At 42.9% G+C, this 15,330-nt stretch overlaps 1 protein-coding gene across 7 annotated transcripts in view; it reads right to left on the reverse strand.

The window, feature by feature from the left end:
• Positions 1–15,330, reverse strand: part of DNAI1 (dynein axonemal intermediate chain 1) — a 66,072-nt gene that overhangs the window by 40,420 nt on the left and 10,322 nt on the right. For 6 of the 7 annotated variants that reach the window (XM_063609822.1, XM_055293896.2, XM_055293898.1 and 3 more), the window contains exons 2-4: positions 2,743–2,775; positions 975–1,073; positions 697–777 (exon numbers count right to left, since the gene is read on the reverse strand). In XM_063609822.1, coding sequence (XP_063465892.1) covers positions 697–777; positions 975–1,073; positions 2,743–2,775 — 213 coding nt within the window. The remainder of the gene's footprint in view (positions 1–696; positions 778–974; positions 1,074–2,742; positions 2,776–15,330) is intronic. The other variant, XM_055293895.2, reaches the window with a different exon arrangement.

The following is a 15,330-nucleotide window of genomic DNA, read 5'->3' on the forward strand; positions in this document are numbered from 1 at the left end:
GTCTCAGAATAACGAAATAGGAAACATATGCACCCCTTCCACTGCAGCTCAAATGTACTCGGAAATTCTCTTCAGTTCATACCCACAGGAGCTGACCTTGCTATAAGTGAAAAGAGTATTGTCCCCTATATAGGCATACCAGTATGTGTCTACCAAGTCAGAACTCACCCACCCACGCCATGTGTACTAAAGGAGGGCCCTGAGGAGGTCACCAGCCTGTCTGGCTGTGATGTCAAGAAACGCTGAGACTGGAACCTGCTAGAACTTCTCCAGTGGGGCTGGGGGTGGGGAGGGGAGGAGACCAGCTCCTTTTGTCTAGAGGGAAATTGTACTCCATCCAGATGCCTGGCTAGAGTAAAACTCAGCTTTTGAAGACTCAATAGTTTATGTTAGTGAAAAATGTGTTACATATATCAGAAAAGCATTTTTCTAACCAAATGATTCATTTCAAGATTCTTGAAAAGACTGGCTCTGCAGGACACTTAAGACCACAATTAGCAAGACTGCAAGGGAGATTTATAAAGAAATTTCAAAAACTTCTAGAAAACTCCATGTGAAATCTGAGGATTCTAGCCAAGGACCTCAGTTTAAAAGTGCTCTCCTCTAGAATTACTGAGAGGCTTTTGCAATGTAGCAAGTCGCTGTCACTCCAAGGAGATGGGTATAGATGCCCCTGCCCAGGAGGGGATGACTTACTTTGAAGCTGTACCTGACAATGTTCTGGGGTGCGTGTGGGTTGTTGGCTGTCAAAATCCGAGTGAACTCCTCCTTTAATTCCTGAGGGAGAGAAATACCAAGACAGTCATACACCAAGGCCCCCCAACCCTATCTGAGGCTTAGGAGGATCCCCCAGAGTATCAAGCAGACATCTCACACCCAGGTTCTGGGCAAGCTCCTAATCATGTACTATGGAAGAACACATCTCCGAAACTGGAAGAGGTACAAGGAGCAAGGACAAGAGGCTACTCACTCACCGCATCGGTCAACTCCAGCTGGTCAGGAGGTCTAACTGTGGCTTTGGATTGGGCCCATTCATCTGTGCCTTCTCCCACTTCAGTCCCTGAATCTTCATCCTAGACAAAAACCTCACATGAGGCTTGGGAGTGTCTGTTCTGCTTGGACAAGCATACAGGAAGCCCCTTCATTCACAAACACTCCCAGAAGCCAAGCTCTGCCCCTTGTATGTAGAATACAAAATGTACAACATACCACTCATGAAAGAGTCCAAAAGAACTTCTCAGGCCAGAGTTCTCATTGCCTGGAAGATCCTGGCCACCTCTGCCCTGGGGGTCAGGCTTAGCCGGAACTTGGAATGTTGTGGTAGGCCTCTGGCCCCAGTAGTGGGACCAGAAGAACTGGTTCCTCCCTATTGCCTTCTGTAAAGCCCAGAAGCTAATGTTTAGGACCAACAGCCAAAGGCAGTACTTTATGCAAAGTGGTTTAGACATCAAGAAAGGATGACAAGCTGTTACTTCAACTCTAATTTATATTTTATCTTCCCAACTGCCACCTTAAGGTTACTCAATAGTCTCTGTACTTAGTTACTTTAAGCCTCACAGTCCCATTAGGTCCTTGGAGCAAAAAAATCAAGGACTAGAAGGTTTGCCTTTCCCTGGTAGACACTTAAACATCTTGCCAAAGTGGCCCATGACATATTTTTTTTAATGTTCACCCTCACTAACAATCAAAATTATACAAAATAAAACAATGCATTTTTTTCACTATAAAATTGGCAAACTATAAAACAACTAAAACTAATATCCAGCATTCATGAGGCTGTGGGGAAATGAGCTCTCACAAATTAGTCTAACCTTTCTAAAAACCAATTGGAAAATATTTATCAAAGCCTAATAACTGTTTATACTCTTTGACTCAAATTTGTACATGTAGGAATTTATATTAAGGAATATGCCCAAAGATTTAGGTGCACTGATGTTTGTTAGAGGATTGATAATAACAGTGAAAAAGGAAACATTTATTTTTATTTTTATTTATTTATTTATTTGAGATGGAGTCTTGCTCTGTCACCCAAGCTGGAGTGCAGTGGCACGATCTCGGCTCACTATAACCTCCACCTCCTGGGTTCAAGCAATTCTCTTGCCTCGGCCTCCCGAATAGCTGGGACTACAGGCATGCACCACCATGCCTAGCAAATCTTTGTATTTTAGTAGAGATGGGGTTTTGCCACGTTGGCCAGGCTGGTCTCGAACTCCTGACCTCAAGTGATCCACCTGCCTTGGCCTCCCAAAGTGCTGGGATTACAGGCATGAGCCACCACACCCAGCCAAAAAAGGAAACATTTAAATGTCCAGCAATGAGGCATGGTTGAACAAATTATGGTACAGTCTTAAGGAACATATGGTAAAATATTATGCAGTAATTTCAAATGATGCTATAAAAATATATTTATTAGCAATGGAAGGCACTCTAAATATTTTATGTGAAAAACATGTTATAAAATAACACATATAGTTTGGTTCCACTTAAAAATAAATATATCTCTCTTATTCCTCCAAAGAAAAATAATAAATAAATACATGTAATTTTATATATGCATAAAAATATCTGAGAGGATGTAACATCACATGTTAACTAAAGTTATTATAGCGTGGTAGGTTTAAGGGTGATTTTAACATTCTTCTTTTAGTTCATTTGCATTTTCTAAAAACATATAAATAATATTTTCAACAAAAAAACACTATTAGCATCTTGCTGAGAGACCATGGTAGTCTCAGCACTTACTCTCTTCCTGGTTCCTCTGCCTATGCTGATGCTCTAAATGAAGAACAGAAAACAGAAGGTAAGTCACAAGCAAATTGACATGGAAATATCATAAACAGCATTTCAGGGAGGCTCCTGCCCAGGGATCTCACAGTCAAAGGATGTTGAGCCTTCCCAAGTTTCAGAAACAGTCTCAGAGGCAACATAATTCTTTTTCACCCAGCCAGACAGGTCCTATATCTGAGGCAACCCAGTTTCAGCATCAGTGGGACTGACCCATGAAGAGCACGACCAAGTAACTTAGCACTGGGAATTTTTTATTTGCAACTAGTTCAACAAATATTTTTAAAGCATATTCTAAGTGTTCGTCTCTGTACCAGGCAATAAAGGGATTTCAAAAACAGTATTATTATTACTATTTTGAGACAGCGTTTCACTCTTTCGCCCAGGCTGGAGTGCAGTGGCGCGATCTCGGGTCACTGCAACCTCTGCCTTCTGGTTTCAAGCGATTCTCCTGCCTCAGCCTCCCGAGTAGCCTCCCAATTACAGGCGTCTGCCACCACGCCCGGCTAATTTTTGTATTTTTAGTAGAGACAGGGTTTCACTAGGTTGGCCAGGCTGGTATTGAACTCCTGACCTCAGTTGATCCGCCTGCCTTGGCCTCCCAAAGTGGTAGGATTACAGGCGTGAGCCATCACGCCCAGCCTATTTATTTATTTTTGAGATAGTCTTACTCTGTTGCCTAGGCTGGAGTGCAGTGGCACCATCTCAGGCACTGCAACCTCTGCCCCCCAGGTTCAAGCAATTCTCCTGCCTCAGCCTCCCAAGAAGCTGGGATTACAGGCGTGAGCCACTGCACCCGGCCTATTTTTTGTATTTTTTAGTAGAGACAGGGTTTCACCATGTTGGCCAGGCTGGTCTCAAACTCCTGACCTCAGGTGATCCACCCGCCTCAGCCTCCCAATGTGCTGGGATTATAGACATGAGCCACCGCACTCGGCCAGAGGTGACGATTTCTTAACTGGGTGTCAAAGGACAAGTATGCATTGTCTAGGTGGAGAAAATGTTTTTCAGAAGAAGAAAACATCATGTACAAAGTTGGCCGGGCGCGGTGGCTCATGCCTGTAATCCCAGCACTTTGGGAGGCTGAGGTGGGCAGCTCACCTGAGGTCAGGAGTTGGAGACCAGCCTGGCCAACATGGCGAAACCCTGTCTCTACTAAAAACACAAAAATTAGCCGGGTGTGGTGGCACACGCCTGTAATCTCAGCTATTCAAGCGGCCGAGGCAAGAGAATCGCTTGAACCCAGGAGGCAGGGGTTGCAGTGAGCCAAGATCGCACATTGGACTCCAGCCTGGGTGATAGAGCAGGACTCCATCTCAAAAAAAAAAAAAAAAGTTCCACCAAACAAACCAACAATAATCCCACAGTATATATACAGAACAAATAGGTGTTTCAGATGATCAAGCATATGAGGGGACTGGAGACGTGAGGGAGGGACTCCTGGAAGGAGCAGGCCTGGTGCACTGCAGGAGGGTTCAATGCAGCAGAGGAGCAGAAGGGCACACGTTGGTGGCAGCATGGCACATTGGAAAGGAACCCCTGCTTCCAGCTCTGTCACTGACCACTTGTGTGATCTTGGGGGAGCCTCAGTTTCCCAAATGCAAAGAGAGGGGAGTCAGTTTCCCAAATGCAAAGAGAGGGAGTTAGACTAGATGGGCTCTTATAGCTCTTGCATGATAGGGTCTTTGGGAGAGGGTTGGAGGGTGGAAGGGAGGAAAGGAATTCCAGGGAAAGAGAAAAGCATGCCTTATCTTGAGCTGGGATTGTTGCTGGTAGAGCAGGCAGCAGGATTCAAATTGCTGTCAGGTTGCCAAGGTTTCCAACGATGGGAACCCTTCTCTGAGGCTAAGCCACACGAGCCAGAGAGCTACTTTCCTTTGAAGAGCCTCTGATCCATAAGGTAATGGGATGGAAGCGTCACAACGTATAACAACTTTCAGGCTCACACAATAGAGCGCAGGAGGGCCAATCCCAACCCAAACCACAAGCCTTAAATAGAAAACGAGATCCAGTTACCACTGCCCCCTGTAAATATGTCTGTAAAACATTTATCTGGCAATAAAAGAACTGACAAGGCAATTTGAGTGTAATTGTTTTTGGCAGTTGGAAATATTTCAATTAACACACTATAAAAGCCACACTATAATAAATGCAAAACAGGCCAATAAAATCAGCTGCAGCCCTAACTTCCCAACCATGGCAAAGGAGATAGAATGTCAGGCTGCCACTTTGGGCCCTTGGTCTTGCAGAATGAGAAACCTGAGACAGACAAGCCTGAATTCCTGAAAGGCTTTTGGTGGTTCCTCCCAGAAGCTATCAAGCTACAGAAGAAAGCCTAAACTCCTCGCCTAGCCCTCAAAACTCTGTCAACTGGCCCCAAGCCTCCATTCCAGCCTGTTCTACTACTCATGTGCTAGGACTCCGAGGTGCAGTCCAGCGAGTCCCTGAGCCTGGCCTGTGTTTTCCCACCTCTCCACCTTTGCTGTTACCATTCCTCTGCCAGGAATGCCATCTTCCCCTTCCCTCTCCCTGCTTCCACTATCTCTGCCTAACAAAACCCTACCCAACTAGCCTCTGCTAGTCCTTTATCTAACTTTTCCTTTCCCACTTTTCTCCTACCTACCTCTACTCTTCCTTTCCTCACTTTAAGCAAGGCTACCTCCACCTTCCATCTTCCATCACAAGTACTGAATGATCAAACGTAAATAGACACTCTGTTACAGTCTCTGGGTCTGGTCTACAGAAGGGAATAGTATTATGAAAAGAAGCATCACACTGCAGTACACATAGGAGGCAGCTTGGCATTCTTATGCTATTGACCCAAGAAGGTCCTGTTCTCTTGGATAAGCCATTCTATTTGGCCAAGGGAAGATGTCTATGAAAGAGTGAAGCAGGGAGGGGAAACCCTCCCAGCCCACCGTGGCAGACAATTTAGCCCTGCAGATCAATGGGATAACAGATGTCTCAGCCTGAACTCTTTCACAGCAGAGCATTTTTCCATTCTTGTTGTGGACTTCAGTGTGAGCACTGTGAGAGCAGGAACTGAGTCTTATTCGTCTTTGGATCACTAGCACAGAGGCTAGCATTTGGATAGAGGTCACTGCTCTTATAAAAGTCACCAATCACAACTCAGCTGCCTAGTGGTCACTTCTCAGTTCTCTTATAGGACTTGACATTCCTGAGGGCTCCCTCCCCCCTTCTTGAAATGTCTCTACTTTCTTTTCCATGTCACTGATCTCTCCAATGGCTCCTCAATATCCTTGACCTCTCCAGGGATATATGCTTGACCCTCTGGTCTTCCTATTGTACACCCTCCCCTTGGGTGCTCTTATCCCCACCTGTAGCTTCATCTTCCATCTTCCACCTTATGATAAAGCTCAAATCTACTTATTATTATTTGTTTTCCCTGAGACAGGGTCTCATGGCCAGGCACTGTGGCTCACGCCTGTAATCCCAGCACTTGGGGAGGCTGAGAAAGGCGGATCACTTGAGGCTAGGAGTTCGAGACCAGCCTGGGCAACATAGTGAAACCCTATCTCTACTAAAAATACAAAAATTAGCCAGGTATGGTGGTGCACACCTATAATGCCAGCTATTCAGGCGGCTGAGGCAGGAGAATCACTTGAACCCGGGAGACAGAGATCACAGTGAGCTGAGACTAAAAAAAAAAAAAGAAAGAGAGAGAGAGAGACAGGGTCTTGGTCTCCCCAGATCTATTTCTGTAGCTTAGACTTCCCAGAACCTCATATTCAAATTGATGACAGAGTACTCAAACTCAGTATCTTTAAAACTGATCTCATTATGTTCTTTTTTCACCCTAAACTGCCACTTCCTCCAGGATTCCCCCTCTCACTCAAGTGCACCACAATCCATTTAGTCACCCAGATTGGAAACTAGGAACCATTAAAGATATTTGCCCTTTCTTCACTCTCTCACTAGCATTATGTTTCAAAGCCTAACAATTCTATTTCTTTAATATCTTTCTTAATAATCCTCTCCTTATTTGAGGACCTTACTATCTTTTGCCTAACCACATTTGATCTCCCTGACTCCAGTTTCTGTCTACTCTAATGATTATATCATTATAATTACTGCTACTGAGAACTTACTCTGGGCCGGTCATTTACTAAGCTATTTATGTACATTATTTCATTTAATCTTCACAACCACCGTACGGAGTATGAACTATCATTATTCCTACTTTACAAATGAGAAAACTGAGGTATAGACACATCAAGCAACTGACCCAAAGTTGACCAGGATTTGAACCCAAACTCTTAATCACTATCTATGATCTTCCCAAATGATCTTCCCAAAACATAAATATGATTGTGTCATTCTCTTGATTTAAAGCCTCCAAGAGTTCAAGACCAGCCCGGGCAACAAAGCCACACCCCATCTCTACATAAAAATTTTTTTTAATTAGTTGGGTGTGGTGGTGTGTGCCTGTAGTCCCAGCTACTTGGGAGGCTGAGGTAAGAGGATTGCTTGACCTCAGGAGTTCAAGGCTGCAGTGCGCTATGATTGTGCCACTACACTCCAATCTGGGCAACATAGCGAGACCCTGTCTCAAAATAAAATAAAATAATAAAATAAAGCCTCCAAGAGCCCACCCTCTGCCATGAGATGAAGCCCAAGCCCCTGAACATGGCATCTAACCTCATCTCCTACTTTTCCCCTCCTACAGCCACACTCAGTCATGTACAATTCTCCCTAAGCTTATGTGGGAAAGAGCCATGTAAGCAGAGGGACTGAGCCTGTGTGCTCAGTGGTTAGATATGCCCCAAGCCTCACACAGGTGATAGTGGCTGATTTAGAAGGGAGCTGCCCAAATAAAATGCCTCCTCTCTTTCCTTAGGTTCACAGGATTTCTTCCATGGACCATCTGACTTCACTGCTCTATGCCAAGCATCCTTCTCCCTTCCCTCAATACTACCAACCATGATGTCTGGCCACCCTTCTGTCAGGCTAGCGTCTGCATGGGTCCCTTTACCTCATTCAAGATGCCACCTCTCTGGGCCTTTAACCCCCTTGTTCTTCTAGCACAGCTCTGGATCACCTCCTTGGCTCAGCCTACTTTTGGATGATCTTTAAGTTAACACCCCTCCTAACTTGGCCCAGCCCTAAGGACTGTCTTTTTCCATAAGCAGCTTCCAGTGCAGCCCCACTCGGTCTGTCCTGGAACACTTGAGGAAGCCAAAGGGCAGAGAGGAAGTCCCAAAGAAGTCTGGAAAGCTGTGAAGAGGAGCTGAGAGAGAATGAGGTGGTTGGAAAGAGACATTCTCATGTACAGCAGTGACACACCAAGGGCAGATGTTTGAAGTCTATCAACCTAGTACTATCTGCAGCGGGGTTATGGGAGGGGACAGAGGCAGAGACCAGCTGATTACCATCATCATCCCTAACTGCAGTCTAGTGAGCACTCACTAATAGCTAGGCACCTTGCTGGGCACTGTACGGTCATTATTCCCAATCTTCACAGCCTTCCTGCAAAGTAGGTAAAACTGTTCCCCTCTTAAAGACAAGGACACTGAGAATTGTTCAGATCAAATGACACGGTCAATGGAAGGATACACTGAAAACAAAAATTCTGTCAATGTAAGAGATAATTAATATTACCACCTACTGGTCATTTACCTGCATTTAGACCTGTTTTGGTTCATGACCCCACTGAACAATGTAAGCGATCTATTTGTCCCTGAGCATATTTTAGGGATAAATAAGGAGATAAAAAATTCTTAAGCTGTTCTCTATCATAAATATATAATATTTTAAAAATGAGTATGTGATCAGATGGAGCCATGGAACCCAAGTGTGAGCTTTGAAGTCAACCATAGCTGGGTTTGATTCCCCACTCTGCTACCTGCTAATAGTTTTATGACCCCAGGCAAGTTAATTGTCTTCTTTGAACCTCAGTATCCTCATTTTAAAAATGGGCATTATAATGACACCAGGCAAGTTAATTGTCTTCTTTGAACCTCAGTATCCTCATTTTAAAAATGGGCATTATAATGACACCCTCAGACAATCATAGGCTTGTTATGAGGATTAAATGAGTCAACAACACACATAAGGTGCATAGTGTGGTGCACTTTATGTGCAACTGGCCAGAGTGCGTGCCCAATAAATGATGGCTGACAGCATTACCTTCCCACTTGTAGACCCTGCTCTGCTGTCAGTCACACGGGATCTGTGTGGCCCTTTGCCTACTAAGAAGTACCTGCCTTACGGATGACTAGATTGCAGCAGCTCACGTCTCCACTCGAGAGTTCAATGCTGAAACATGATTGTTCCTGGAAAGAGGGGCTCTTCGAAGCATGCAAACCCACAGATGCTGCATCCTCCTTCCTGGGGCCCAGGAGACTTCGTTTACCATCTCAGTTGTCTTGGTCCTTATTTTAAAACTCACTAACAGGTTTCCATTAAGCTAAATTGAAACTAAATACCTCACCAGCTTGCAGTTTCCGTTTCTAAAAGGGTAAAAGCTCTTAGTCCCAAAGGAACAGCAGCAATTCACCAACAAATCTTCCTCCAGCTACAATGAATACATTTTAAATCTCTGAGCCTAGTGCAGTGTCTAAAGCACACAGAAGGCACTCAATAAGTGTTTATAGTCGAAAAAAATATTAAAACTTTGAACAGTGGTCTATGCAGGGTAACAGGCACACATACATTGTTGTGGTAGTGCCAACTGATGCAAACTTTTTGTACCAAAGTTTGCAATGTGTACCAAAGTTTAAAATGCATATACCCCTCAACTCAATGGCTCCACTTTGAGTTTTCTTATAGAAATATTCACACCTTGCCGGACACGGTGGCTCACGCCTGTAATCCCAACACTTCGGGAGGCCGAGGCGGGTGGATCACGAGGTCAGAAGTTCCAGACCAGCCTGACCAACATGATGAAACCTTGTCTCTACCAAAAATACAAAAATTAGCCGGACATGGTGGTACATGCTCGCAATCCCACCTACTCAGGAGGCTGAGGCAGGAGAATCACTTGAACCCGGGAGGCGGAGGTTGCAGTGAGCCGAGATTGTGCCACTGTACTCCAGCCTGGGCGACAGAGGGAGACTCTGTCTCAAAAAAAAAAAAAAAAAAAGGAAAAAAAAAAGAAATATTCACACCTCAGGCTGGGTGCAGTGGCTCATGCCTGTACTCCCAGCATTTTGGGAGGCCAAGGCAGGAGGAGCACTTGAGTCCAGGTGTTCAAGACCAGCCTGGGCAACATAGTGAGACTTCATCTCTACAAAAAAATAAACAAAATTAGCCAGGCGTGGTGGTGCATGCCTGTATAGTCCCAGCTACTCGGAAGGGTGAGGTGGGAGGATCGCTTGAGCCCGGGAGGTAGAGGCTGCAGTGAGCTGAGACTGAGCCACTGCATTCCAGCCTGGGTGACAGAGCAAATCCCCGTCTCAAAAAAAGAAAAAAAAAAAAAAAAAAAAAAAAGAAATAGTCACACCTGCATAAGATGTATGTACAAAATTGCTTGCTTCAGCTTTATTTGTAATTTTTTAAAATGGAAAAACACAAATATCCGCCAATATGAGTCTAGGTAAATAAATAACAAAATAATTATAGCAATTCAATGGGATGTTATGCATATTTTTAAAAGAATAACTATCGTACAACATAGTCACTATAGTAAATAACAATGTATTGGATTGGGTGTGGTGGTTTATGCCTGTAGTCCCAGTACTTTGGGAGACCTAGGCAGAAGGAATGCTTGAGTCCAGGAGTTCGAGACCGACCTGGGTGACATAGCAAGATACCCTGTCCCTACAAAAATTTTTTAAAATTAGCCAGGTGTAGTGGGGTGTAACAATAGTCTCAGCTACTTGGGAGGCTGAGGTGGGAGGATCACTTGAGCCCAGAAGGTCAAGGCTGCAGTGAGCTGTGATCACGCACTGCACTCCAGCCTGGGCACCAGAGCTAAACCCTGTCTCAAACCAACCAACCAACTAACCCACCCACCCACCCACCAACCAACCAACCAATATATTGTATTCTTGAAAATTGCTAATAGGTTTTAAGTGTTCTCACCCCAAAAAATTATAAATATGCTAGGTAATGCATATGTTAATTAGCTTGATTGGCTGGGCATGGTGGCTCATACCTGTAATCCCGGCACTTTGGGAGGCCAAGGTGGGCGGATCACCTGAAGTCAGGAGTTTGAAATCAGCCTGGCCAACAGGGCGAAACCCCGTCTCTACTAAAAATACAAAAATTAGCCAGGCTGGTGGCAGGTACCTGTAATCCCAGCCACTCAGGAGGCTGAGGCAGGATAATTGCTTGAACCTAAGAGGCGGAGGTTGCAGTGAGCCAACATCGTGCCACTGCACTCCAGCCTGGATGACAGAGCGAGACTCTGTCTCAAAATAATAATAATAATAATAATAATAATAATAATAATTAGCTTGATTTAGCTATTCCACAATGTATACATATTTCAAAATGTTTTACATGATAAATATACAATTTTGTCAATTAAAAAATAGTATGTTGTTGAAAAAATAAAGTAGAAAGAATGAAGTAAACTTTTATGTATTGCTATGGAAAGCTCTCCAAGGCATATTGTCAAATAAAAAAGCAAGTTACAGGAATAGATGCCCCATCTGTTTACTTTAAGAATATGTGTATATGTGTATTTGCATATACATACAAAATTTCTGGAAGAATATATAGAATCTGTTGACAGTGGTTTTTGTCCATGCAGTGTGACTACAGAATTGTGGGGAAGGGGACTAATACTGTTATATACTCATTGTCATAATTTTAATTTTTTTTTTTTTTTTGAGTCAGGATCTTACTCCATCGCCAGGCTAGAGTGCAGCAACACAATCACGGCTCACTGCAGCTGTGACCTCCTGGGCTCAAGGGATCCTCCTGCTTCACCCTCCCAAGTAGCTAGGAATACAGGCATGTACCAACAGGCCTAGCTAATTTTTAAATCTTTTGTAGTGGCAATGTCTCACTATGTTGCCCAGGCTGGTCTCAAACTTCTGGCCTCAAGTGATCCTTCTGCCTCAGCCTCCCAAAATGCTGGGATTAGAGGCATGAACCACTGCACCCAGCCTAATATATTAAATGTAAATATGCATTACTTTTATAATTTCAAATGCTAATTAAGAATGTGAAAATCAACAAGATAAATTTTTCTTTCCTATGAATGTAGTGTTAGCACAGTGCTCAGAATGCTGGAAAAGAGAATACAAGACCAGCCCCATTCCTCTCTGGAAACACAGGAGGGCAGAAGCCAATTATATAGGACCCTTCCCAGATAAGGCTGCAGAAGGCCAGAAAGTATAGGATTTAAAAGCTGGAGCTCTAGAGTAAGACTTTGCTGGATACCTGGCTCTGCTACGAATTATATGTAAGATGTTGAGCAAGGCGTTTAGTCCCTAAACTTCATTTCCACATCTGTAAGGGGGAGAAAAATATTAGTGCCCTCCTCATAGAATTGCTGTGAGTATAAAATAAAATAATGTATGAAGAGCACTAACACAGAGCCCAGCATAAAGTAAGCCCTCAAGTACTAGTGGCAATGTAGACATTTTGGCTGTCATTATTTTTATTATTCCATGCAGTCTGCCATGCAAGGCAATTGAGTTCCATTCTGAGGGCTTAGAATGAATAATTGAATAGTATGTTTTCCAGGTCCCAAGAAATCTTATTAGAAAGGAGCCTGTGCATCTCAGGGTGTCACCGCAGAAGGATGACAATAAAAATACTCCCATTTATGTAGCATCTTTCAGTTTACTAGACATTTTGGAGTATATTATTTGATCATTATAACAATCTTTTGTGGATGGATGTTTAATCTTGTCAATGTTTTTGTTTCTGAATCTATTGAGATGTCATCATTATAGGATTTTTTCTTCTTTATCCTGTTAATATGAAGAAATACTTCGATTTTTTTTTTTTTTAACGGAGTCTCACACCGTAGCCCAGGCTGCAGTGCAATGGCCTGATCTTAGCTCACTCCAACCTCCGCCTCCTGGATTCAAGCAATTCTCCTTCCTCAACCTCCTGAATAGCTGGGGTTATAGGTGCCCACCACCACACCTGGCTAATTTTTTGTATTTTTTAGTAGAGACAGGGTTTCACTAAGTTGGCCAGGCTGCTCTCGAACTCCTGACCTCATGATCCGCCCACCTCGGCCTCCCAAAGTGCTGGGATTACAGGCTTGAGCCACTGTGCCCGGACGATCTTAAACTTTTTCTTTCCTTTTCTTTTCTTTTTTTTTGTGGTGGTGGTTGGGGACCAGGAGAGACAGGGTCTCACTCTGTTGCCCAGGCTACAGTGCAGTGGCACAATCATGGCTCACTGCAGCCTTTACTTCATGGGCTTAAGCGACCCTCCCACCTCAGCCTCTCAAGTAGCTGGGACTACAGGCAAACGCCACCACACCCAGCTAATTTTTTTTTTTTTTTTTTGGTAGAGAAGGGGTCTCACTATGTTGCCTACTGGTCTCAAACTCTTGGGCCCAAGTGATCCATCCACCTCAGCCTCCCAAAGTGCTGGGATTACAGGCATGAGCCACCACACTTAGCCTTTCTTTTCTAATATAGCGTTTAAAACTATACCTTTCTATTAAGCACAATTCTAGCAGCACCTCACAATTTTTATATGTTTTATTTTCATTACAATTAAAAATATTTTTTAATTTCCCTTATGATTTTTTTGACCTATAGGTTATTCAGAAGTATTCTTTAATTTCTAAATACCCAGAGATTTTAAAGATATTATTTACTTCTATTTTGTTCAAACTACTCTTAATGTGATGAGATTCTTTTTTGGCAAGGATGGATGTTGAATTTGAATTAAGTTAAACTGTAAGATATTAACCTTTTGAAATGCATTTGAACTTATTTTATGTCCCAGTATATGGCTCAACCTTGTGAAAATTCTGCAGTTCTTGGGGATAGTTTTCATTCTACTGTTCTTGAGTGTAGTGTTCTATAAATGTTAATTAGGTCAAGTTGGTTAACAGCACTGTTCAGATCTACTGAGAGAATAATGTTAAAATATCAAATTATCATTATGAATATTTCTACTTCTCCCTTTAGTTCTGTCAATTTTTGATGCTTACATCTTGAAGTTCTTTTGATTCTTATATCTTGAGGCATACACTTTGTGATTTTATGTATCCCTCTCGAATTGATCGTTTGTCATTTTAAAATGTCCCCATCTATCTCTGGGAATACTTCCTGTCTTGAAGACTACTTTGTCTGATAATGATACTCATACAGATTTCTTATGCTTTCCATTTGCATAGTTTATTTTTCCATTCTTTTATTTTCAAACATTCTATGTTTTTACATTTAAAATATATTTCTTGTAACAGGCAACATATAGTTGTTTTTTTCTTTTTCCTAGCCTGATAAACTCTGCCTCTTAATTGGAGGTCTTTACCATGTTGCTCTTTGTTTTCTAAGAAGTTTTTCTCATCTGCTTTTGTTTCTCTGTTCACCTTCTGCCTTCTTTTGTATTAACTGAAATTTTTTAGTACTCTATTTTGCTTTCTCTATTGGCTTTTCATATGTGCCTTTTTGTATTTTGTGCATGTGTGGTTGCTCTAAGGGTTACAATATGCATCCTGAACTTATCATAGTCTACTAAAAATAAATATTGTATCACTTCACACTTCACAATGTAATAATCTCATAACATGCTAATTCTATTTACCACCACTACTTCATCGTTTGCCCTATTGTTGTCACATATTTTATTTCTGTATACAGTGTAAGCCCCACTTGACAATAATGGTTTTGTTTTGTTTTTTGCTTTAAACAGTCATCTGTCTTTTAAGAAAATTAATAGAAGGGCTGGGCGCGGTGGCTCACGCCTGTAATCTCAGCACTTTGGGAAGCCGAGACAGTAGGATCACCTGAGGCCAGGAGTTTGCGATCAACCTGGCCAACATGGTGAAACGCTGTCTCTACTGAAAATACAAAAAAAATTAGTCACCATGGTGGTGAGCATCTGTAATCCCAGCTACTCAGGAGGCTGAGACAAGAGAATTGCTTGAACCTGGGAGACACAGGTTGCAGAGAGCTGAGATCACACCATTGCACTCCAGCCTGGTCGACAGAGTAAGACTGTGTCTCAAACAACCAAAAACAACAACAAAAAGAAAATTAATAGAAAGAAAAAAAGTGCTGTAGTCCCAGCACTTTGGGAGGCTGAGGTAGGAGGATCACTTGATCCCAAGAATTCAAGACCAGCCTAGGCAACATAGTGAGACCCTGTCTCTCTATATATAAAACAAAAAAATTAGCTGGGCTTGGTGGTGCATGCCTGTGGTCCCAGCTACTTGGCAGGCTGAGGCAGGAGGATCACTTGAGCCCAGGAGGTCAAGTCTCCAGTGAGCTGTGAGCATGCCATTGCACTCCAGCCTGGGTGACAGAGTAGGACCTTATCTCAAAAAAAAAAAAAAAAAAAAAAGCCATTCCATTGTCTTCTGGCCTACATTGTTTATGATGAGAAGTCAACCATAATTCATATAATTGTTTCCCTGTATGCAATGTGTCATTTTTCTTTGGC

This window comes from Symphalangus syndactylus, chromosome 9 (genome assembly GCF_028878055.3).
Source record: "Symphalangus syndactylus isolate Jambi chromosome 9, NHGRI_mSymSyn1-v2.1_pri, whole genome shotgun sequence".
NCBI lineage: Eukaryota > Metazoa > Chordata > Mammalia > Primates > Hylobatidae > Symphalangus > Symphalangus syndactylus.